The sequence below is a fragment of the Myotis brandtii genome, unplaced genomic scaffold, assembly GCF_000412655.1.
Source record: "Myotis brandtii unplaced genomic scaffold, ASM41265v1 scaffold291, whole genome shotgun sequence".
In the NCBI taxonomy this organism is placed as follows: domain Eukaryota; kingdom Metazoa; phylum Chordata; class Mammalia; order Chiroptera; family Vespertilionidae; genus Myotis; species Myotis brandtii.
Window position 1 is genome coordinate 1,116,192 of NW_005361118.1, and position 26,262 is coordinate 1,142,453.

The 26,262-nt window shown below is 40.4% G+C and overlaps 1 protein-coding gene and 1 pseudogene across 1 annotated transcript in view; one reads left to right on the top strand and one right to left on the bottom strand.

Annotated features, from left to right (window-relative positions):
- Positions 1-2,085: 2,085 nt before the first annotated feature.
- LOC102250433 lies at positions 2,086-3,858 on the top strand (annotated as a pseudogene).
- Positions 3,859-9,022: 5,164 nt separating this feature from the next.
- Positions 9,023-26,262, bottom strand: part of PCOLCE2 (procollagen C-endopeptidase enhancer 2) — a 112,782-nt gene continuing 95,542 nt past the window's right edge. Inside the window, exons 5-8 of the mRNA XM_014542173.1 lie at positions 25,379-25,533; positions 19,709-19,792; positions 17,016-17,183; positions 9,023-9,529 (exon numbers count right to left, since the gene is read on the bottom strand). Coding sequence (XP_014397659.1) covers positions 9,399-9,529; positions 17,016-17,183; positions 19,709-19,792; positions 25,379-25,533 — 538 coding nt within the window. The 3' untranslated portion in view covers positions 9,023-9,398. The remainder of the gene's footprint in view (positions 9,530-17,015; positions 17,184-19,708; positions 19,793-25,378; positions 25,534-26,262) is intronic.

The window sequence follows — 26,262 nt, forward strand, 5'->3', positions numbered from 1 at the left end:
GCAGCTCCTCTGAGTCTCAGTGTGCTTTTCTCTTTCCTTCTAGTTGTACAGAATTTCCTCAGCCAGCCTTCCTGTAGTTCTGGATGATGTCCGTTTTGTCTTTTAGTTGTATTTTTGAAGTTGTTGTGGGTGGCAGCAATTTCCGGTGTTTACCTATGCCGCCATCTAGATTTCTCCTACATTTTCATTTTTTAAGACACATAACAAAATAACATAAATTCTTTTTTGTAAACACAGGCCAAACAAACATATTTTATGTTAATATCTGTAAAAGGCATCAATTAAACTTAAATTACCCATTTGGATTCTTGGTGATTACTGTACTGTGTTTTTGTTTTTTTAGTGTTCTCAAAAGTGAGCTGGGGTCATTGGCAATTTCTAAGGAGGCTGGAGAAGAGGCAGGGGGAGATATCAGTCTCTGCCACTTGAATTTAAAAGTACCACATTTTTCTCTTACATTGAGGTGGGACAGTGGCTCCTGATGCTTCCACAGCCTTTACAGAGTTTTGAGGTGGCATTAATTTCCACATTGTTCCCCAGGCCACAGCAGCTCCTGGGTCTCCTCACTGTTTTCTTTTTGAGTTTTACTGTGTGGGAAGGGAGTGAGACCCTTTCCCCCTCTTTGAACCATCAATTTAGATCTTGCTGAGTAGAATTCTTATGCTGTAACAACATGTAAACTTGCATATAAATGACCTTATTCTATTTACTAGACCTTTGGCAAGACAATTCTGTGCTACAATAAAAGATCATCTTTTTCTTGGTCATTGGCTCATCAACATAGGTGGACCAATTGGCCAGAATGGGCTACCACTGGGTACTGATACCAAGCTCCCTCCCCCACATGCGTAAGAGTCAAGGGTTACATATAAAATAACAATTAGACAAACAGGAAGGAGCAAGCAACTATATAGTAATATGATTTCTATGCAAATTTCTCTAAGTGATAATATCACAAATTAAAAACACAACTATTAAGACACCCACAAGATTTAGGCAATAATAAAAGCAAACAATACCCCCCAAATCCATATACCAAAACCAAAAGAGTGTTCCAACCAAAACCCACACAGAGGAACCAGGATTTTTCTTAGTCACTAAGCAGTGCCTACTGCTGAGCTGCGCCTACTGATTCCAATGGAATCCCAAGAAGCAGGGCTAGGGCTCCTAGTCATGTACACTAGGGACTTTACCCAGTTTGGGCTCATCAACCCACCAACAACCCATTCCTTCCCCCAACTGGATGTAGCAGGCAGTCAATACCAAGAAAGAGTGAAAGACAGGCCCCGAGTAAAATCACTAGGGACTCCCAAGTTCTCTTACAGTGTCAGTCAGCCACGGGCAGTCTGGGAAACTCCCTCTCAAGTCCAGGAACTTACTGGGGCTCCTGCTTGTTCTTGGCTGGCTTGCCAAAACTGTAACCGAAACCAAGGTTCATCTAAAAGCCAAACTCATGAGGCAGGTGCTGTTGAAAAAGGAAAGAGGTTTATTTAAGTTCTAGTCACTTGAGAAGATGGGGGACTCTTGTCCAAAGCCCGTCTTAGCATCTCAGTGCAGTCAGGGGTTTTTATAGGGAGGGAGAGGGAAAGCAGAACAAAAACATCGCTCCAGTAGCACAATTGGTTAGCGCGCGGTACTTATAAGCAGAACAAAAACATCAGTGGAAGGGGGTTGAAAAGTTATCCATGGGCACTGGGGGCAGCGGGGAGTCCCGGGTGACCCTGCTCGCCTCCAGCCCGAGCAGTACCTCCGCAGCCGTGGGCAGTGTGCCTGGGAGCGGTCTATCCGCTTGCTTGGGTGGGTTCTGCGTTGCCTTCTGCTGGTGTGCGAGAGATCGAGAAGCTGGCCTGCGCAGAATGGGGAAAGCGAGGACCACGAGCCCTAACTTCTTAAGGAGACTTCCAGGCAGTCTTTCTCTGGCCAGGGTCCCATTCATCTATTCCAGAGGTGCCGGTGCTGTTAATTCCTGAGACTGTAAGAATCTGCGATATAATCTCGTTTTAATCTTCAGAGCAACCTCCTGAAGTAGGCAGGACAGATTATTCTGTCATTCCCGTTTTACAAATGGGGCTCATGTAGGGCCAGCGAGCTCGTGGACCAGGCGGAGGAGTCGGTGCGCCGCCTGTGCCGAGACCCCATCAACGTGGAGGGCCTGCTGCCATCAAAAATAATGATTAATTTAGAAGATAATGTACAGTATGTGTCCATGAGAAAAACTCTAAAAGTGAAGACACCTCGGTTTGATGTATCACTGGTTTATTTAACTCGGGAATTTATGGATCTTGTCAGAAATGCTCCTGGGGGTGTTCTTGACTTAAACAAGGTTGCAACAAAACTGGGAGTCCGGAAACGAAGAGTATATGACATCACCAATGTCTTAGATGGGGTCGACCTGGTTGAAAACAAATCTAAGAACCACATTCGATGGATAGGATCCGATCTCAACAATTTCGGAGCAGTGCCCCCGACAGAAGAAGCTGCGGGAGGAGCTGTCCGACCTGTCGGCCATGGAAGAGGCTCTGGACGAGTTGATTAAGGATTGTGCTCAGCAGCTGTTGAGTTAACCGATGACAAAGACAATGAAAGGCTCGCGTATGTGACGTACCAAGACATCCACAGCATCCGAGCCTTCCACGAGCAGATTGTCATTGCAGTGAGAGCTCCGGCAGAGACCAGACTGGACGTCCCAGCCCCCCGAGAAGACTCCATCACGGTGCACATACGGAGCACCAAGGGGCCCATCGACATCTACCTGTGTGAAGTGGAGCAGGGTCGCTCCGGCAGGAAGGGCTCTGAAGGGGCAGGACCCTCGGCTTCTAAGAAAAGCAAACACTCAAAGAAGCCCGACAAAGAAGAAAATTCTCCACAGCAAAGTGAAGTGAGTGACGGGATTTGAGCCCGTGTGTTGAGTGGCTTTGGAGCGTCGCGTGGATGATTACGCATCGAGTTTGACCCCCAGCGATCAGTCACTGTGAAGTCCCCCTCAGTCAGTGGCAGCACAAGGCCAGTAGTGTCTTTGAGTGGCTCACTACTTAGATTCCGGGATTATTATGGTTTCCACATTCAGAAGCAACTCTTTTATAACTCACTGCTTTTTGTCAGTAACCTAGATATCCTGCCTACTGAAATCCCTTCCTCAAAGAGTATCACTAACCCCAAAGCGGTCGGTCCTGCGTGGACTCTGCCCTCCCTTCAAGGATCATGTGTCGTCATCACAAAAGCAGTTGCCTTATGCGAGTTCACATCTGCATTAGCTGCTGCGCAGTGGGTGAGCGTGCACACGCCATCTAAGTGTGATGTCTGTATATATCTGTATAGTGCTTAGATCGCTTATGTGTGTCTCAGTGAGTCTCTTCGCCATTGTATAGCCAAAATAATGTATATATGGAAGTTAGATTCTCTAACTTCTGTGGTATCTGTAACTTATTAGCATCCTCTGAACTTAAAGATCATGGGTTTAATGAAAGAGTTTCAGTATGATTCCCAGTGGTGGAATGGGGTCCAGGTGACCTACAGCTACTGTGTCTGAGCAGACCGGTGGCACGCCCCATGCCTTCAGGGACAAGTGTGGAGATACCATCAGGTAGTGGCTTAATGAGTGTGAGACAGGAATTCGATGATGGTGACAGCTGGAAGCTATTCTAAGCTTTTTGCCAGCAGGTTTGTGATGTTTCTGTGTGCAGCCTTGCTCCTCGCTCAGATGGGTGCATTTAGGCATTAGTTGTCCCTGGCCCTCTCTCCCGCTTCAGCCCCTTTTCCAAGTACCTAGCTATGTCTACCTCACTGGTAAATCACGTACCACCCTGTGCCTCAGCTCACTCGAGTTACCATGAGACTGTGAGCTCCTGGAGGGACTCTGTCCTAATTAGTGCTACGCCCAGAGCCTTGCATGATGCCTGCACATAAACGTGCTCCGTCGCTGAACAAACCAGCGAGTGAGTGGATTGTAAAATCAGACTAAACGTATGTGGCTTGTCTGCCATACAGGATCTTAGGAGCATCATTCAGACTTATATTGTAAACGTCTCGCTTTCAAAGAAAAATTTGAAGCAACTAGAAATTAAGATCATGTATAAAAAGGTTTAAAATAGGAATCAAAATATTGATAAATAGTGCTGTTGAGGATGCACATACCTCTGCACTCCAGTGGCTCTTCCCTGTGCTCCATGCACGTGGCCTCCTCCCTCCGCCCCCCCACCCGCCCCTTTCTCTCCAGGCCTGGCCTGCTGGGAGTGCTCCTGTGTGGGACTTAAGCAGGAGTGTATATGGGTCAGGTCTCAAGGAGAAGATTGGGGCTGCAAAGTAGAACTGGCAGCTGTCAGTCTACATGTGATGGCCAGAACCCTGAGAGGATGAGGTCATCTAACGCAGCTGGTTGCCAACCTTTCAGACCTCACAGACCACCCACCAGTGGCGACCACCTGTTGGCGACCGCTGATCTAATGAGGGTAGAGCAAAAGAGGAGAGGCCCCGAGCATCTGTATTGAAGGGGAAATAGGAAGAAAAGGCCTTTCCTGAGAAGGAATGGGGGGTGGGGTAAGGAAGGTAGTCTCCCCAAAAACCAACCAAGGAAGCATGGCCAAAGGTGATAGCATTGTTTCTGAGCAGCAGTTCCTTACTCGCAAAATGTGACAAGTGTTCAGCTTTACAGATTGGTATGGGGATATAATGAGATCATGTGAACAACAGTTCTTTGTAACCATAGGCGTGTGATATAAAGGAATATTCTCCAGAAAAAAAAAAAAAAGAAAGAAAGAAAGAAAGAAAGAAAAGTTATCAAAGGGCGTACCAGCGCAGTCCATTCCAATAAGGACCTGAAACTAGTCAAGTGATGGTCTGGTGTGCATCATCCTGGTTTTAGGCCATCCTTGTTTCACAGTTGAAGGTCAGCAATTCCACTAGAGCTGGAATATCTGAAGGTTAGAGTTTGTACCTTCTGAAGTTAGTTCCTAGGATTCTGGTACAAGCATGCGGTTTATCTACAAGCTACATGTTAATCAGAGTCAGCAATGTCAAAAGAATGATGGGGTGGGTTACAATTCCCCACTGTTACAAAACCAGTTGGTTCAAATTACACAAAGAATATATTAATGGTACCGGGGATAATGGCTGCTTTGAATTTCTCAATTGCAAGTTAATTTGCTAGTTTTCTGGCATCATTGCCCCATCTGTGAACATGTGTTTTTTAAAAAATATCTTTAGAATTTGCAATTATAGTATTTCCCTTCATTTGATCATTTTACATGTGTTTTTCTGCTCCTCCTACCTCCAGTTTAAAGAAAATATTTAAGATACACAACTCAAAATTAGTGAGGAAAAATTGTGCTAGTAAAATGCTTTAAAAATAACAATTTTGGGAGAAGGTGGGTAAAGGAGGATAAATGGGAGATATCTGTAATACTATCAACAATAAAAATATATTTTAAGAATAAATAAAAATAACAATTTTTGAAGAGACACGATCTCTGATTAAATTACAGTAATACAAGAGGGAAAACAGTAGGTTTATGTCTGAGGTAAATATATGTTTGAAAAAAGTAGTATTTCAGCCAACCAGATGAATAACAGGTAAGCTCCATTTTCTCTATCCTACTATTAGAAATCTAGAGATTCCTTTCCCTCAGTGTGTTTCTGTATGTCTCTCACTTCTCATTAGAAAGGCTAGTCAATGGATTAAGCTTCAAAAGTTTGTCCTTGGGCTAGGGCAAACACACACACACACACACACACACATCTAAGGGACAAACTGTGAAACTCTATTAATTCTAATCACTTACCTGCAGGTTACTTTGGGTTTTGAATTTGAATAATAGTCTTTGCATTATAATAGTCTTATTTCTTCCTGTCCAATATAATTCATTTCTTTTTCTTGCCTTATTACATTGACTAGAGTCTGCAGTACAATTTTTAATAGAAATGTTGATTTCAGGCATTCTGCCTTCACTTTAAGAATATTTTACCATTAAGTACGGTGCAGGTTTTCTTGCCAGTTTAAGGGATTCCCCTTTTATTCATAGTTTGCTCAAGATTTACTTTGTCATGAATAAATGTTGATTATATAAAATGCTTTCATCAATTATTAAGAGCAAATGATTTTTCCCTTTAATCTATTGTGAATAGGGCTTAACAGAACCTTTCCCCATTCTTTTAAGAGTTGACCCTTGTTTAACTCACCTAATAATCTGATAATACTATATGTCATCTTGATGCTAGGCAATCTTGCTTATGGTAAAAATGGACCCTGATTGGTAAATTGCATTGGATTGGCTGGAACTATAATTGAACCATAAGTAGCTGGTAGGGGAGCCATAGCTTTGGGCCTTTCTCAGTGTGTACCACTTATAACCAGGCATGCCATCCATGAGGAGTCTGGAAGTTGTGCCTATGGAATTCTTCTAAGAGATTAGTTGTTTCTGAGGAGATGTGAACTTTAAACTCGAGTGTTTGACCCACCAGACATGAACCCTTGTCTCCTGGCATCTGAGATATCATCTAGGGAGGACAAAGAAAACACATCAGCGAGGGGTGGGCTGCTGCCAGGCCCTCCCCACAGAAGAAGAAAGTCTGCCACGGTCCTGTTAAGCACTGGTCTCCTTACTGTACCTTTCTGAGGGCATTGGTACCAAGAGGGCTGTGGGAGTCCTAAGCGTCTGAATGTTTAATGGCACCTAACACTCCCTACTCGGCATTGCAAATTTATTAATGTAGTGAAGTATGATCATTGGTGTTCTAAAGTTAAATCAATCGTGTTTCTGGGATAAATCTAACTTGATCATGACCTATTTTGTTTGCTAGATTTTGATTGATAACATTTTGTTCAGGGTTTTTGCACCTATGTTCATAAGGAAAATAGGACTGGTGATGCTCCTGAATCCTACTGTCTGCTAAAGTTTTGCTATTAAGATTATATTCATCTCATAGAAAAATATTGTAGAGTGTTTCTTCATTATTTATACTCTGAAATAGTATATGTTAGGTTGGCAGTGTTTGTCCCTTAGGTGTTTGGTAGACTCTCTGGGCCTGGAGTTTTATTTGAAGAAAGATTTTAAACTACTGACTGAACTACTTTAATGGTTATAAGGACTATGTAGATATTCTATTTCTACTTGAGTCTCAGTTGATGAATTCCCCCACTTAGGAATTTGTCCACTTCAGCTAAACTTTCAAACTTATTGACACAAAATGGTTCAGAATGTCTTATTGCCTTTAAAGATTGCCTGTAACACCTGTAGGTAGGTCCTGCTTTCAGTCCTAAATTGTTTTCTTGTCCTTTTTCACTTCTTTTCTTGCTTAATCTTGTCAGTTTTGCCTATTATATTAGTCATTTTAGAGAAGCAATTTTTGGCTTTGTTCATTTTCTCCATTGTTTAGGATTACTATTTTACTCAATTTCTGTTCTTATGCTTATTTCCTCCTATCTTTTAAAAGTTTATTCTGTTGTTATTTTACTAACTTCCTATTTGTATCATTTACAAATTATTTTTCACCCTTTTTAAAAAAATGCAAATATTTAAGTTTATAAATTTTAAAGTGTTATTTGAGCTACATTCCACACATTTGAAAAATTTTAAATTTAGCATTTTTATTATTGTTCAATTTTTAATATTTTGGTTTTACATTATAATTTCCATTTGATCATGAGTTATTTAAAAGCACATATCTCAATTTCCAATACCATTTTTCTTATCTTTTTTACTATTGTTTACTTTTATTAATTTCTAATTATTCCTTGTTTTTGAAGGGTGTCTGTACCTTGCCAGTTCTTTGAAATGTGTTGGGATTTGTTTCATAGTGCAGTAAGTAGCGAGTTTTGGAACTGTTCTAACCATCAGGTGAATCTAGGTAACTGTGTGGTTCAAATCACCTATATTTTTGTGTCTTTTTTTTCCTTTTAAATCTGTCCATTACTGAGAAAAAAATGTTAAAGTCTCCACAATGATGATAAACTTGTCAATTTCCATTTATACAACACCAGATTTAGTTATTTTGAAGGATGTTATTAGCTGCATGTAAGTAACTGTTATATCTCCTTGTAATCTTCATCTTGAATAATGCCTTAAAGTCTATTTTTTTCTAATATTAATAAAGCCACATCAGTTTTGTTAATATTTTCCTGGTATAGTTTTCTTCTTCTACCCATTTCTCCTCAACTTTTCTGTGACCTTATGTTTTAGGTATGTTTCAAATAACATATACTTGGATTTTCACTCCAAAGAATATTTCCCTTGTTTCTAAAACTTTGCTTTTACTATAGAAGACCTTGTGACTCAAGTCTTTGTTCATCCCTAATACTCTTTCTACTTTCTTTGGATAGGGGTGGTTGCCGCTTTTCCACAGCTCTTGGAGGGCAACCTCCTGAGGGCTGCCAGCCACACCCACTGCAGGTACAGTGACATTTTAAGCAGCCTTGTGCAAATAATGGGAAGTCACTTCCAATTCTTCCACTACTAAGTGAAAATAGATTTCTCAAAGAAAGAGTGCATCCTAGCAGACAGCCTGATCCAGTTAACTGGGAATGAACAGGATGGGGGTGTCAGGCTCACTTCTAATTTCAAGTCATATCAAATGACCAATTATGATTTAGGCTACAAAAACAAAGGACTGAACTCTGTAAGTCAGGATAAGTGGGCTTTCCTCTGGGTCAATGAGGGTCCCTTTTAATGGCGGGGAAGGCACTGGGTTTGCAATTCAGACTTCCAAGCTTGATTGCCTGCTCTGTCTTGTGGGAGATGTGTGTTTGGACAAGTCACTAAATATACCTGAGCTTCAATATCTATCACAAAATAAAGGCATTGAATTGGATTGCTAAGGGACACCATTTGAGCGCTAATGTATTCTGGTTCTGTAGGGAAGAATTATAGTGTGTTTACATTACTGGATCCATCTGGCCCCCGAAATTCTCAAAATATTGTCTTTTAGCAAAGTGTAAATTGTTACAAAGACAGCCTTCTATGTAAATTGCAGGGAATATTCTTTTTTACAGTGTCCCACTTTATATAAAAGTAGTACCATGACTGTTACATAATCATTTAAAAATATTTTATTAAGCATCGATTTAAAAATGCAAGAGAAGAATATAACATCTTGAAGCAAATATTGCACTTATAAAAATCTCCTTTTACATCTTCACAAAACTCATTTCTAAAATACCCCTTTACAGGCATGTATAAATTAACTGCTTTCAACAGTCACCACTCAATGCCATTAGGTTCCTGTCACTGCACTACAATATCTGCTTCTCTTGATGCAGGCATGGAACTTCCATCACACCTACCTCTGTGAAGAGTCAATCTTTCTGAATATTCAATATTTAATGTCATAAGATTGTTTTTATACTGAGAAAAATAGATCTTTCAAAGGCAATGACAGAATGAAGCTTAAATGAACACAGTTCACTGTTAACATTGCTTATTTTCCAAGGCATTCAGGAACTTCTGATTCTTGGTCTTCAACATCATGACAAAGCTGTTGGGCATGATTTTGCCTCGCCCATCTTCACCCACTTGGCCCATAATAATGTAATTTTGACCTAAGAGATAAAGAATATGTTAATTTTTTCTCTGTGTGCTAAAAATAATGAATATAAGCTAATTTTTTCTCTACATGTGCTTGTTTGAAACAATTTAGACTATAATTTTTATCATAAATTGGTGCTGAATTTTATCAAATGCTTTTTCTGCATCTATGGATATGATCATGTGGTTTTATCCTTTAATCTGTTTATTTGGTTTATCATGTTTATTGTTTTTTCGAATGTTGTACCAACCTTGCATCCCAATAATAAGTCCCACTTGATCATGGTGTATGATCTTTTTAATGTAATGCTATATTCAGTTTCCTAATATTTTGTTGAGGATTTTAGCATCTATGTTATACAGGAATGTTGGGCTATAATTGCCTTTCTTTCTTGTATCTTTATCTGTTTTTGGAGTTAGGATAATGCTGGCCTTGTAAAAAGAGTGCAGAAGTCTTTCTCTTGAATTTGAGGATAGGTATTCTTCTTTGAATGTTTGGTAAAATTCACTTGTAAAGCCATTTGGCCAGGCTTTTTATTGTTGAAAGTTTTGTGTTTTTTAAAATTATGATTACTGCTTCAATTTCACTAGTTGTAATCTGTCTATTCAGATTCTCTGATTCTTCCTGATTTAGTTTTGGAAGGTTGTATGTTCCTAGGAATTTATCCATTTCTTCCAGATTATTGGCATATAGTTATAATATTTTTTTACAATCCTTTGTATATATTTGGTGTCAGTTGCTACTTCTCCTGTTTCATTTCTGATTTTATTTATTTGGTCCTCTCTCTTTTTTTCTTGAGTCTGGTTAAAGGTTTATCAATCTTGTTTACCTTTCCAAAAAATCAGCTCTTGGCCTCATTAATGTTTTATATTGTATTTTTAGACTGTATTTCATTTATTTCTGCTCTGGTCTTTATTATTTCCTTCTGTCTACTCACTCTGGGCTTTGTTCTTTTTCCAGTTTCTTTAAGTGTAAAGTTAGATTATTTATTAGAGATTTTTCATATTTCTTCTGAAAGGCTTGCAATGCTATGAATTTCCCTCTCAGGGCTGCTATCCCAGTGTCCCACAGATTTTTGGGTAGTTATGTTCTCATTTTCATTTGTTTCAAGGTGTCTTTTGATTTCTTCCTTGATCTCCTTATTTGCCCATTGTTTAGCAACATGTTATTTAGCCTCCATATCTTTGTGTGTTTTTCAGTTTTCTTGTGACTGATTTCAAGTTATGATCAGAAAAGAGGCTTGATAGGATTTCAGTCTTAAATTTATATAGACTTGTTTTGTGTCTAACATGTGGTCTATCCTAGAAAATGTTCATGGGCATGTAATAATGTATATTCTACTGCTTTGGGGTGAAATGCTCTGAAGATATCAATTAAATCCAGTTGACCTAGTGTGTGATTTAAGGTCACCATCTCCTTGTTGATTTTCAGTCTGGAAGATCCATTGATGTCAATGGGGTGTTAAAATACCCTACTATAACTATATTATTGTCAATATCTTCCTTTATGTCCATCAAGATTTGCTTTACATGTTTAGGTGCTCCTATGTTGGGTGCATAAATGTTACAAGAGTTATGTCCTCTTGTTTGGTTGATTTCTTGATCATTCTGTAATGTCTCTAACTATAGCCTTGGTTTTAAAATCTATTTTGTCAGATATAAGTATTGCTACCCCAGCTTTTTTTCCTTTCAATTTGCATGAAATATATTTTCCATTCTTATACTTTTAGTCTGTGTGTATCTTTCATTCTGAGGTAGGTGTCTTGAAGACAGCATATACATGGGTCTTTTTTTCTTATCCATTCAGCTACCTTATGTCCTTTGATTGGATCATTTAAGCCATTTACATTTAAAGTGATTATTGATAGGTAAGTATTTATTGCCATTTTATATTTTTTAACTATGTTCCTCTGTGTGTTCTTTTCTTCTTCTTCCATTTTTTTTTTTCTTGGTTGTTGTTAATCCTCACTTGAGGATATTTTTCCATTGATTTTTAGAGGACAGGGAGAGACACAGAGACAGAAACATTGATGTGAGAAAGACATATAGATTGGCTGCCTCCCACATGTACCAAACCAGGACCAGAAATCAAGCCTTCAACAGAGGATCAAGTCCACGGGCTGATGCTCTATCCACTGAACCAAACCATCTAGGGCCTTCTTCCGCTTCTTAAAGCAAGCCCTTTAATATTTCTTGTAATACTGGTTAGGTGGTAACAAACCCCTTTAGCTTTTTCTTGCCTTTGAAGCTCTTTATTTCTCTTTCAATTTTAAATGATAGCCTTGCTGGGCAAAGTAGCCTTGGTTATAGGCCCTTGCTTTTCATCACTTTGCATATTTCATGCAAATCCCTCCTGGCCTGAAATGTTTCTGTTGAGAAATCAGCTGACAGTCTTTTATGAGAGTTGCCTTGTAGGTAACTGACTGCCTTTCTCTTGTGGCTTTTACAATTGTCTTTAACTTTTGGCATTTTAATTATGATGAAAACAAGTGCTTGCAAGGATATGGAAAAAGGGAATCCAAGTACAATGCTGGTGGGAATGCAGATTGGTGCAGCCACTATGGAAAACAGTATGGAATTTACTCAAAAATGAAAAAATGGAACTACCATTAAACCCAGCTGATTGGGTCTTTCTTTCTACCTAGTCTTCCAAATCACTGATTCAATCCTCTGCTTCATTGACTCTGCTGTTTATTTCTTCCAGTGTAGTCTTATTTCAAATATGACATTCTTCTTTTCTGACTGGTCCTTTTTCATGGTTTCATCCTTTTTCATGCTGTTGAGCACTTCTAGAAATATATCCTAAGAAGCCCAAAACACCAATCAGAAAGACTATATGAACCCCTATGTTCATAGCAGCTTTACTTACAATAGCAAAGATCTGGAAACAGCCCAACTGCCCATTAGTAGATGAATGGATAAAAAAGCAGTGGTAAATTTATACAATGGGATATTATACAGCTGCAAAAAAGAAGGGTTTCTTAACCTTTGCGATAGCATGGAGGGAGCTGGATAGTATTATGCTGAGTGAAATAAGCCATTCAGAGAAAGAGAAATATTATATTACTTGTAAGTGGAATCTACTGAACATAATAATCTGACAAAATAGGCTCAGTGGCATGGAGGCAAGGAATAGACTGATGTAAATCAGAGGGGAGGGGGTAAGACAATAAGAAATTAACCAAAGAACTTTTATATATAAATGTATAACCAATGGACACAGACAATAGTGTGGTAAAGGCCTGGCATGGGGAAGGGGCTGAGAGAAGGAGGGAATTAAGGAGTGGAAAATTGGAGGACATCTGTAATATTGTCACAATAAAATAAAATTTAAAATAATTACTATGTGTTCTGGTGTGGGCCTCTTTGGGTTCATATTGTTTGGGACTCTTCTGCACTTCTTGGACTTGTATTTCTTTTTCCTTCACCAGGCTAGGGAAGTTTTTAGGAATTATTTAATCAAATAGGTTTTCCATCCCTTATTCTCTCTCTTCTCCTTCTGGTACTCTTATAATGTGGATGTTGTTACATTCCATGTTGTTCCAAAGGTCCCTTAAACTATGCTCATTTTTTAAAGTCTTTTTTCTTTTTTCTTTTTTGCTGATTGGGTGTTTTTTTCGACCTAGTCTTCCAAATCACTGATTCAATCCTCTGTTTCATTGACCCTGCTGTTTATTTCTTTCAGTGTAGTCTTTATTTCAAATATGACATTCTTCTTTTCTGACTGGTCCTTTTTCATGGTTTCTATATCCCTTTTCATGCTGTTGAGCATCCTTATAATTATTACTCTGAACTCTACCTGATAAATTGCTTACATCCTCTTCATTTAGCTCTTCTTCTGGAAAATTTTCTTGTTCCTTCCTTTGGGGCCTGTTTCTTTGTATCCCCATTTTGGCTGCCTATTTGTGTTTATTTCTATGTATTAGGTAGATCTGCTATGATTCCCAGTCTTGGTAGGGTGGCCTTATGTAGTAGGTGTCCTGTGGGACACAGTGGCACAGTTTCTCTAATCACCAGAACTGAATGCTCTAAGAATGTCTCTTGTGTGCAGTTGTGTGGGCTCTCCTTTTGCAATTGAGTCTTGATTATTGTTGGCCCATTTGTGCGTGGCCTTGACCCTTAGTTGGACTGACTGCGAGGCTCAACCCCCAACATGGTGTGCAGGCTGCTGTGCAGGTGCTGATCACATGAAGTGGAATTTGCCTCAGCAGTCCTTGGTGTCTGCTGAGATATCTCTATGGATATGCTGCTTGTGAAGCTTATTGGGTTCTGCTCTTTTGTTGTCTGAAGTTGGTCACTTGGTGTATTGATTCTGGGCCTCTTTGGAGGGACTCTAGTGCAGGCCAATGTCAGAAGCTGTCTGTGACTAGCCTGCACTAGAGTCGCTCCAAAGAGGACCAGAATCAATACATCCAGTGGCCATTCCTCTGGTGCACAGAGGAACAGGTGTACAACCTGTTTGGAGCTATCAGTGATCCACAGCTTGTAGATTCCTCTACTAAGCCTGGGTACATGTGGAAAGGACAAGCTGTGCACCAAGGACTGCTTTTAGTAGCCCTGAGTCTAGGAGAAGGTCAGGCAAAGAGTCAAAGCACCCAGAGATTTGCCTCTGCCTTCAGGCTGTCTCTTAGTCTCAGTCACTTAACTGAGCCTCTGGCTGTAGAGCTCAGTCAGGTGTAAACTCCACAGGGTGGGGTGAGAGGGTTTCCAATGGGTGGGCTATTGCTCCCCCCCGCCCAGGCTAATGCTGCATAGATGGGAAGGGTCTGCCTGAGAAAGATGGCTTCTGCAGTATGCGGGAATGACTCAGCTTAGGGATCCAGGTGGCTGTCACCTCAAGCTCTCTTCCCAGAGTCACCAACCAAGACTCTCCTCACACAGCTCTAGTCCACTCTGCCCTACCTCTAACAGAACCCAGGGTAACTGTAAGAAAACAAAATTTTGTGTATTGGCCCTTTATGACAATGCCTGCATTTCTAGCCACCTTTCACTGGAGGACAGAAACCCTGCTGCTTTTCACAGCCAGAAGTTATGTGGACACATTTCCTGGTTTTGGTGCTCTGGGCTGGGGATCCCAGCTTGGGGTTTAGACTTCTCAGGGAGAACCCCCTATAGCTGAGATATCCCTCTAGAATTTTAGCTGCTGCCTGTGGGATCCCTGTGAGCACTCTTGGGCCTCTGCCCTTCCTACTAGTCTCGATGTGGCCTCCTCTTTAAGTTGTTGGTTATAAGGCTTCTTTCCACTTAATCTTCAGTTGGTTATTCAGCATGATTTTTCTATATTATAGTTATAAATCCATTTTGGTCCTGGGAGAAGGTCAGTGTAGCTTCCACCTAATCTGCCACCATCTTGGAATCCTAACATAGACTATAACTTATCTCTAGATAAATTTTCTATAAATGATACACTTATACATTTACTGTATCTAGGATAAGATCTTATTTAAGACTCTCAGCAGCAAAAATATAAATTCAACTGAGTACCATGCCCCAGCTGTGCTAATACTAGGAAACTGGATGGAATGATTCGGTCAAGCATGCCCTTCTCTGCAGAACTGTGGAGCTGGTGCACTCACTGAGAATCTACCAAGAACAACGCACTGTGTTCACATGAAAGGCCTCTAGTGCTCCGACACACCATCTTCAGATGTCCTCTCACAGTCCCATAGAGTCCTGGGTTTTGCAGGCACTGTGCAACTAGTGATCTCTGCCTTCAGTTGTTGTTGTCTTGAACTTTGCCCTAATATCTCAAGATCTACATAGGGAAGTTTCTTCAGAGCATGGTTGGGTTACATACTTCTTTGCAACCTTGTAGTCCCTCATAAAAACAAAACAAAACAAAACAAAAAAACTGGTACTAAAGAAGTACTTATACCTGTTACACTATTTTTATTACATTAGTGTGCCTGGCTTGGACTAGGGCATGTTGGGTTTGCCTCTGAAGATTTATATTGCCTCAGAAAACATCATAAAGGAAGTGTGTATTCAACCTCTTTTATTCTCCCTCTTCCCCAGTGTGTCATAAGAGAAATATGTTTCCCCTTTCTCTTGCATAACCCTCCCTCTATGCTGATGCTGTCATCAGAGTGGGCCTGAGCCTGGGAGGGCCCTGTAGGCTGTGCGGACAGGTGCCACCTCAAGGCCAGACTGCTAGTGTCTTCATGAGATCACAGAGGAAGGATTTAGATGTGCATTATTTGCCATTCCTAGTAGTTCTGGAAAGCAGTGTTATCTTTTACAGAGCCTTTGCTATTTCCTCTGAAAAATCAATGTGAGGCTGCTGGCTTCCTGACTTTTCTAAACAATCTGAGTTCATGGTAAAGCTTTCTTGAAGTGAATATTATGTATAACTTTCTCTCTCTCACTCTCATTTTGTTTTGTTTGGTTTGGTTGTGGAAGAGTTTAGTAACAAGACTGAGGAAATGAATGAGTTGATATTGGATAGAGAAATCATAGCATTATTACCATTCCAAAGAGAGGGATCTATCTACATGTGCTGTTTATGGAAAGATGTGTACTAGTACATAGATATCATGGGGGGAAAGTTGCAATAGAATATGTATTGTATGACCCCGTTTGTCTACATATGTATATGGACAAAAACTTCCTGGAACTTGTCATACTACCTCTGGGTTTAAAAGGGAAAGATATTCACATTTTATTTTATATCCTTTTCTACATATTTAAACTTTTTTATAACCATAGAAAATATATTACTTTTATAAGTTAAAAGAGCTTGTTTAAAAATTATGTGGTCTGGCTCTGGAGTAACTTTCCCTTTCCCATAATTTCTCTTAATAAACTCATTCCCATGTATGGATTAAATGATCCTACATCTGAAAATTATTCCCAAATCTTTAATTCTAGCCTCTCTATATGCCTCTCTCCCTTCTGAACTTGAGCTCTGAATTGCCTTAAAAAAAACACTTTTAATATTTTTATTGATTTCAGAGAGGAAAGGAGAGGGAGAGAGAGATAGGAACATCAATGATGAGAGAGAATCATTGATCGGCTGCCTCCTGCACGCCCCCCACTGGGGATCAAGTCCACAACCCGAGCATGTGCTTTTGACCAGAATCGAACCCGGGACCCTTCAGTCCACAGGCTGACACTCTATCCACTAAGCCAAACCAGCTAGGACTGAATTGCCTTTTATTTGCTGAATATTTTCCTCTGTAATATTGGCACCTTAAGTGCAATAACTAAAAGTCTCTTTCTTCTGAACTGCTCCTCTGTGTCTGTCCATATTGATCCAACCTCATGTGCTGTTTGGACTCATTCATCATTTCCACTTTTCATCCTTGTTCACCTCACAGGAACTGGGCTTAGAGCCCAATTCTGTCTGATGCCACAGTCTTCCTTCTGTTCCAAAAGCCCTGACTTGACTTCCCTTAACCAGCTAGGGCATGCTCAGATCCCTGAGTAGCTCGGAGAGGCTCTCTTGTCCCCATCTCTGTCCCTGAGCTCCCCTACAAGACTAAAGTTTCCCTCCTTACTCACCTCTTCTGAGGAGAGGGCACTGCTTGCAGATCACAATGACCTTGGCACTCATGTTCTTGCCAGCCTGTTGAATTGCCAGATTTCCCTCTTTATAGATGCTGATGAGGGAGATTGTGGCATGCAAGCTTCCACCCCGTGTGATGGTTGTGATAACAGTACCAGCAAATACTGCAGAAGAAAATGTTTTTGAAATAATATAACAGTGAAGGCAAATGTAAGCAGAATTGAGCATAATTTTACATTTTTGTAAGTTTCAGATGGGAAGCATTTTTTTAAAAAATATATTTCTTTATTGATTTCAGAGAGGAAGGGAGAAGGAGAGAGAGATAGAAACATCAATGATAAGAGAGAATCATTGATCGGCTGCCTCCTGCACACCCCCTACTGGGGATCAAGCCCGAAACCCAGGCATGTGCCCTTGGCCGGAATCGAACCTGGGACCCTTCAGTCCGCAGGCTGACGCTCTATCCACTGAGTCAAGCCAGCTAGGGCATCAGATGGGAAGCATTTTAATGTTAAAGAGAAGGCCCTAACAGAGCAATCAAATTTGATTCTGTATGCTTGTCACCAAAATTCAGGTTGAAGAAAGGAGCCATGGTGCTATCATGCTGCCCGTGTTGCTAGATGTTGAGACCCAGGAGAGAAACCTGAATAGCTATGCACTGTGGTCCATTACTGAGAAGGGACTCTTCACAATGTCTTATCCAACATGTAGATCAATTACCAAGTAAGGGATGGCTTATGAGCCTCTACCTGTGCATACTTCACAAGACTTTGAGTCTTCAGAGGCAACACCAAGCTCAGAGGTTGCATGAGGGTGTTTGGGCCACGAGGAAGGGAGTCTTTGTGTCTGTATGGGTGTGTGTGCCTACCTTTCTGCGTCTCCCCCACCCCTCTCTTTAGCCCCTCTCTTTAGTTGTCCTCTGTCTTGGAACTTTGGTTCATCCATGGGTCCTTAGCTCTCTCTAATTATCAGTAAATACCTGTCTTTTACTAGGTCTTTGATGTTCTCTTTATTAAATATATTTTTATTGATTTCAGAGAGGAAGGGAGAGGGAGAGAGAGATAGAAACATCAATGATGAGAGAGAATCATCGATTGGCTGCCTCCTGCATGCCCCATACTGGGGAGCGAGCCTGAAACCCAGGCATGTGCCCTGACCGGGAATTGAGCCATGACCTCCTGGTTCATAGGTCGACACTCAATCACTGAGCCTCGACGGTTAGGCTGATATTCTCTTTGTTATCCACCCTGTTTATCTCATTTAACAAATCAAAGTATAGAACTGAGCTATAACAAAGCATTTTCTTGCTTAAAATTTTTTCTAGAAAAATTCAGTTGCTTTTCATTATGTAACTCTCTTTTTTCCATTGTCACTCTGGGAGAAAAGAGTCTAATTTCTGAGCCACAAAAGGAAAGAATATGTGTCTCTCAGAGGTGTGCTTTTGGCATTTTGGTGAGGGCAATGCAATGTGGAACAGGACCTGCATTGAAGGACTATTTTATGAGCTTATCCCTGCCCAGAAAAACCAGTAGCACTCCCTGGTTATTGTGACAACCCAAACTGCCTCTGGAGTTCTGGCTGAGAACCAATGGGCAGCTGGTGACTGTATGTGGTCGTTTTGCCATGAGTCACAGTGGAGTTAATCAAGTTTTGGACTTGGCTGATAGGAGCCTTTTGGGGTGAAGTGAGAGCTCACTGCTTACATGGTGTGCAAAGCTCACAAAATCAGAATTCTCCTCTGTGAGTGCTCATTGCAAAATGTCAGCTTGTAGCCAAGTGGAATCAGGTGGCATCAAAGGACAAGGAGGGAGATTTCCTGAAGCACCCTGCAGAGAATGGCTGTCTGTGGTGGCAGGGACACCTGTGCTGTTTGGTTCATTTTATGCCTGGAAAGTGAAAGTGGGGGATGGGCCAGGTCCCTCAATGTGGAGCTGCTGAAGACTGATGCAGGGCATGCGGAGCCCCTCTGGGAGGCCCTGGGTCTGGGGTAAGCTTTTAGGTTTCGCAGCTTTCTTTTCCTGGCAAGACCTTCCTAAATCTTCCTTGTGGAAATAAGCAACATAATTAAATCTGGTATCTTTTGCTCTTGAGTGGTTTTCACAAAAATGGCAACTATATTTTTGTGTAAAAAGCTCTTCTAAATTCTAAATCATTAGTAATGTCTCCTCGGGTTCCAATTTATAGGTGTTTCCAAATAGATTTTAGATTTCCAGGTTTTAACTTAATACTTTAGAAGGACAGACATTGCAGAGGAAATGCTTGAATTTCCTGTGAGAGAGGCCAGCTTAGATATGCTTTTAATTTATTAAAGTTGAATTATCAATGTATGAAAAGATAACCAATACATGAAAAATATGTGAGAAAAAAAGTATACAGGTTTTTGTTTTGTTTTGTTTTTCAGTAATACTGAGCCAACCAAAATATACAGAATAGCAGTACCATGTACCAGGAATCAAATTAAATTTGTATGAAAAAGTAAATTTTCTATATACATATTTTTCTCAGTTATGAACTCTTAATATTTTGAAGAGCACAAGTCCATATACCTCAGTGTATGGGAAAGTATTTTCTTGGGTAAATCAAGAGTGTAACTTACCCTTTACCATCACATTCATGCCACTTTCTTTGAGACTACTAGTATAGTCTCACGTTTCTTATAAAACCAAAGTTGCTTAGTTTTATTTCTTACCAAAGTTGCTTGAACAGTAATTGCTTTCCAGAGTACCAGCCCATCTACATTTTTGTTGACACATGGCCATGGTGGGTTTTAAACCTTAATTCAAAAAGGAAAGACATAAGATTCAGGAAAATAAAATCAAGTATAATTGGTATTTAGATATGAATCTATCACTTTAACATTCCTATTTTTCTCTGAGCCACCAATATGTCATTGCAATGAAGTAATTAAAGATCATGCAAAAGAAATTCTTTATACTACCAACTACTGCTCCAATTTTCTTAGCATAACTGAATATTCTTTGCTGAATTTTAAACCTGAGATAAAAGAAAACCCATAATTAGCCCTATTTTCTTCTTCTCCATAAAACTAACACTATAATTAAAAATAGAGTTTCCATTTGCCCTGCTTAGAAAAACCTAGTACAACAAATATGAGCTAAGAAAATATAGGTTAACTCTTCACTTTACACAAGGAATTCTATAGTGTCACCCTAAAGATGGAGAGAGCTTTCTTGGTACATTTAAAACATGCAATTGCTTAAATGTGAGCAGTACAGGGTTTTTGGAAATACTGCTCACATGTAAAGTGTGTTATATTTGTAATTAGATACAACCAATTACTAAACATTGATATTGAGTCTGCCACGGCCTATCTGGAAATAGTTTTGTTATCACAACTAGGGCATGCTTCTAGCATCTAGTGGGTAAGGATGCTGCTAGATAACATACAATGCCCAATAGAAAAGAATTATGTGGCCCAAAATGTGACTAGTGCCAAGGTTGAGAAACCATGAGTTAACAAAATGAAATATTTAATCCCAATTACCATCATTTAAAATGTTTCAAAAATACTTGCTAATTATTCATTTATATGTGGCAATATTCTAGGAAGAACTAAGCAAAACAACAGTAACAAAATTGTACTTGTTAGGTAAGAATTTGCAATTGAAGTACTGCCTTTCTAATAGGTTCTGCGGACTCTTCTGTGAATTTATTATTTATTTATTTACTCTTAATTTGTACCCCTACTAAACTCCAAAAAGGATCTGAAGTGGATTACAACATAAAATATATAAAATTTTAATGTTAAATACATATAAGACCTTAAATACACACACACACACACACACACACACACACACACACACACACACATTTCTTTTTAAGAGAAAGAGCTCAGTAAACACTTAGAGGGAATGTTGTTCCAGAAGTTGGAGATCTAAATTTACATAATGAATTGAACCAAAAAGTAGTGGCATTATGTTCTCCCTGATGGATGAAAGGGAACCCTTCTATGTGGACCACTGGAAGCCAGCTCCTTCTCAGCCTCCAAATGTCAGAATGGAAGTTGGGTTGGTGTCCCACATTGCTCCATCCCTCCCTTCCATATATCCTTGCTCTCTTGCTCTCAGTCATCAGCTACACCACCTTAACCCTCCTCACCCTACTGCCATCTCCCCACTGCCCTGCTCTCCCAGCACCCACCTGGTTCTCAGCCTTCCTCTCCGTGTGCTCCTGCACCTATCTTTGTGGGGCACCCTCAGTGTGGTACTCCCTCTCCAAGCCATGGCTTCATCCTTCCCAGAGATTTTCTCTCTGCTCCATTTCAGTCACTCAGTCCCAGGCTCACATATCCTCCTGTTGAAGTCTTTAGTCACCAATTTCTCAAATTTAGACATCCTCATATCCAGTATAACTGCCTCTACTTCAAGCTTAGTTATTGATTTACTCTCATGACTACTTTTTTTTCTATCTTTAGTGGTCCAATACCTCTCATTTGTTCTCAATTCATCTTTACTTCCTTGGCTGTTCCACGTAGTTTCCATTATTTCTGTCATTTTCTTGACAATACCTTAATTGTCCTTTCCCCCTTGTCCTTCAACCCTGTCCGAACCTAGGCCTGCACTAAGCTGAGTCCACAAATGGACCCTCATCGAAGTGACAAGCTGTTTGGTGGATCAACTCACTCCCCAATTTCCACAGCTCTTTTTCAAATTCTCTCATTCTCCTAACCACCTCCCTTCTCATTCTTAGCAGGTGACCCTGCCTATTTTATAGAAAGAACAGAGATCATAGAAGAAAATGTCTGCAAGATCCCCACCAAACCTTCAAAGCTGTCTTGTCTGTAGTTGCTCTCTTCTCTCCCGCCCCTGAGAGAGGAGGCTGCTCCACCTCTGGCCAGAGGTCTGTCCTGTGAGTCCTCTGGAGTAGTGGTCGCCAACCTTTCAGACCTCACGGACCACCAGTGGTCCACGGGCCACTGGTTAGCAACTGCTGCTCCAAAGATTTCCTTAAACCAGCAGTTGCCAACCTTTAGGCCTCATGGACCACCAGTGGTCTTCGGACCACCGGTTGGTGGCTGCTGCTCTGGAGGCCATGCCCCCCACCTTAGTAGACGTTCCCTCCTCAGGTCATCCTTCTGTCTGTTAGTATGTTCTCCATTGCTGGCTGCTTCCCATTACCTTTAACTTCTTCTAGACACTCAAAGCCTCTCTCTCTCCTTTAGGACCAAACTTGTGGAATGAGATGCTGGAACTTACTATGAATTTCTTCACCTTGTTCCAAACACCTCAGCCCACTCACACAATTCTTGCTAGAGTCTCCAAGTCATGAAATAGAATGGAAATATTTTAATCCTTCCCTTTTTTGAAGTTTCATCAACACTTGGCTCTACTGACCATTCCCTTCTTACAACATCCTCTTCCCAGGGGTTCCCTGGCACATGATCCTGGCTTTCCTCCTTCCTCCTTAGTTCTCGCCTTTCAGTCTCTGTTACTAGCATATCCCCCCTTTAAAGTGTTGGAGTTTCTAGAGAGTTAATTCAGCCCTTCTTTCACCTCTAACCTCTTCCTAGGCAATCTCATTCTGGGTCATGGTATCAACCATGTATTGGTGATGATTCTCAGATTCCGATATCTTGCTTAAATCTGTCTTCTGGTCTGGGGGCTCATAGATATAACTGTCCACATGACATCCACTTGAGTATCTCACGGACACCTCAGATCCAACGAGGTCACAGCTTAACTTCCTCTACCCACTTCTCAACTTCAGTGAATGGTTACATTATCCCCAAGGTTTTGCAAGCCAGGGATCTGGTAGGCATTCTTGACACATACCTGATCTCCCTAGTCCAATTAGTCACCAAGGTCTGTCAATATCTCCCAAGGTCCCTGACTTGCACAATAGTCAATAACTCTTGACTGTCTCTGTATTTTATTTATTTTAATTGATTTTACAGAGAGGAAGACAGAAGCATTGATTTGTTGTTCCACTTATTTATATATCCATTGGTTGATTCTTATATGTGCCCTGACTGGGGATCAAATCCGAAACCTTAGCATAGTGGGATGATGCTCTAACCAACTGAGCTACCCATCAGGGCTCTCTGTATTTACGTCATAGCACAGTTCACTTGGACAACCACAAGAACCTATGGATCTTCTTGACCCCTACAACCTATTCACATCACAGTGGCCAGAGTGATCTTTACAGTATAAATCTAATCCTCAACTTTGCTTAAATCCATCAACAGTTTCCCCGACACTTAGGATAAAATCTAAAATACTTAGAGCATAAGGAAAGAGGTGGTAGGGACCAAAGATGAATCTAAAAAGAGAGAATAGGGATGAAGTGTAAAGGGCCTTATATACCACATGAAGGAGTTGGGCTCTTATGCTGTCCAATTTGGTAGCCACTAAGCACATGAGGCTTTTTAAATTTCATTAAATTAAAAATTCAGTTCCTCAGTAGCACCAGCCACATTTTCAGTGCTCAATAGTGGCTAATGTACTGGGTGGCAAGGTGTAGAGAATGACTTTAAGAGGGAGACAGGCCTGGTTGGCTTTGTGTGTGTGTGTGTGTGTGTGTGTGTGTGGTGGCAGGGCAAGCAGTGAGGAGGTCAGATAGAGGTCAAAGATGACTCTCAGAGTGTGGCTATGTTGAGAAGCAGGTGGGGGAGCAGGTTTAGGGCAGAAAGTAGTGTAATAAAAACAAGTTGAGTTTGATAGGTTTTAATATAAATGTCTAGCAGTTGCAAAACTCTAGGAGATAATTACAAATCCATGTTTGCCATTTAAGAGAAAGTTTAGGACTGGAGATAAAAGCTAGGGAACCACTAAGCACCATGGATGTGACATGAAAGAATAAGGACAGCAGGGTCCACTGAGGTGAGCTGGAGTAATATTACATTAACATGAGGCAGTACCCTTCCAGGTCACAAGGTGGCAAACTTGGGGAGTGCTCAGAAAAATCAACTCTTCCAGAAGGGCCTGTCCTCTGGACAACCTTACTTGGGGAGCATACAGGAAATAGTGGACAATAAAGTTGTTCTTATTTCAACCTGCTTCATTTCTTAACCTTAGGTCCTTCCTCCTCACTTTTTTCCTGCTCCCTGGATTTAGATTTTGATATCTGGAGCCTGAAATCCCAGTGAGTGGAGTTAACAGGATGTAGAGACTATATACAGGGAACCCCTCCTCTCTCCCCAATTCTTAGATCATGTCCCAGACCAGAGTTTCCCAACTGACTTCCAGAATATGTCAAATACTAGTATTTTTGTTTGATTTACTCTAACAAAAGATGTAATATATTTTGTATTACACATTTTGGAGCAAAGTAAAAAAATAAAAAAAGCCCAAATACTGGCAGATGTGAAAACAGGCACAGTATTTTAACCTAAAATACTATAATTCTATGTAATAAAAAGAAAACCATAATTTCATAAGTGCCAGCAAAGAAAAAGCAGTCTTATAATGATCTGTTATGTGGGTTCCTAGCAATTTTTAACTGGTCATAATTTTTTTAGATGACATTTACAAATTATTAGCTTAGCCCTGGCTGGTGTGGCTCAGTTGGTTAGAGCACTGTCCCATACATGAGGAGGTGGCAGGTTTGATTCCCAGTCAGGGCATACACCCAGGTTTTGGTATGCAGGTGGGAGGCAACCAATCAATGTTTCTCTCTCACATCGATGTTTATCTCTCTCTCCCTCTCTTTTAAAAATCCATTTAAAAAGTATTAGCTTATTATTCTTTTATTTAAAAGTATTTTTTAAAAATATATTTTATTGATTTTTTTACAGAGAGGAAGGGAGAGTTTTTTTTATAGAGAGTTAGAAACATCGATGAGAGAGAAACATCGATCAGCTGCCTCCCGCACACCCCCCACTGGGGATGTGCAGTAGGGGGCGTGCAGGAGGCAGCCAATCAAATGATTCTATCTCATTGATGTTTCTTTTTTATTTATGTATTTTTTATTGATTTCAGAGAGGAAGAAAGAGAGAGAGAGAGAAAGAGAGAGAGAGAGAGAGAGAGAGAGAGAGAGAGAAACATCAATGGTAAGAGAGAATCACTGATTGGCTGCCTCCTGCATGCCTCCCCACTGGGCATCGAGCCTACAACCAGGGCATGTGCCCTTGACTGGAATCGAACCCAGGACCCTTCAGTCCACAGGCCAATGCTCTATCCACTGAGTCAAACTGGCTTAGGCTTAGCTTATTATTCTTATACTTCATACTTCTCTTTCATTAATGGAATCATATTAGTCTCTTATGTATTGTTTTCATCTTATTTAACTTATTTAGTTTTAAATATCTTCCTTTTATTTTATTTTTTTCCTACTTTCAAAAGACTTTTTAACACTCCTTAAATTTATGTACAAATTTCAAAACAGAAAAACTCACCTGTAGTTACAGTGACTGTGGTGGTCATTGGCAGTGCTGTAGTTGTAGGTAATTTTTTTGGCCTGAATTTGTAGTGACCAATAAATCCATCTGCAGTTAAGCTTAAGTCTGAGAAAAACTGAATGAGAAGTTCATTTCTTTCAGATACAATTGGCCTAAAGGAACAAAAACATGTTTAAGTGGATATATTTTAAAGTTTAGGTGGTACCTCTCTGAAATGTAGAATTTTCTGTTTCCATTAATTTCTGACAAATTACTACTTGTTTAAACTTAAAAGCTAAAATACTTTAAAAAGGTGAAAGCCTTAATCTGCTCAATGTTAATGCTAATATTCACTGAGTATTTGCCGAGTTAGGCACTGTGTTTTGTATAAACCCTCTGCACCACAACCCTATTACTATCCCCTTCTTATGGAATAGGCAACTGAAGTTCAGAGTTCAGTGATTCGCCTGAGGCCCTATAGCTAGTGTGTAGGAGAGCTGGAACTTGACGCCATAGACTGCAGTGGACATGGGGATCAGTGTAAACACTGAAGCTGAGCTGGTTCGTCATAAGCACCTCAGGATTTAGATGGATGTGGGAACTGCACAGCTTCTCTGAGTGAAGACTCTGGGTCTAGCTGGCCTGGGGAGCTAGGGATGCTGGTCATGAGAATCAGATGGAGAAATTTAATGAACAAATTTCCAGGTGCTGTGAAGACACCACCCAACGGCTGGCTACCTATCACCTGGGTATAAGAAAGCCATTAGGGTTTAATTGAAATTCCATTTCACTTAGTACTGCAGTGCTCCATTTTTAATTATTTTATTTTTATGGATTTTTTTTTGGGGGGGGGGGAGGAGAAACACTGATTTGTTGTTCCACTTATTTATGCATTGGCTGGG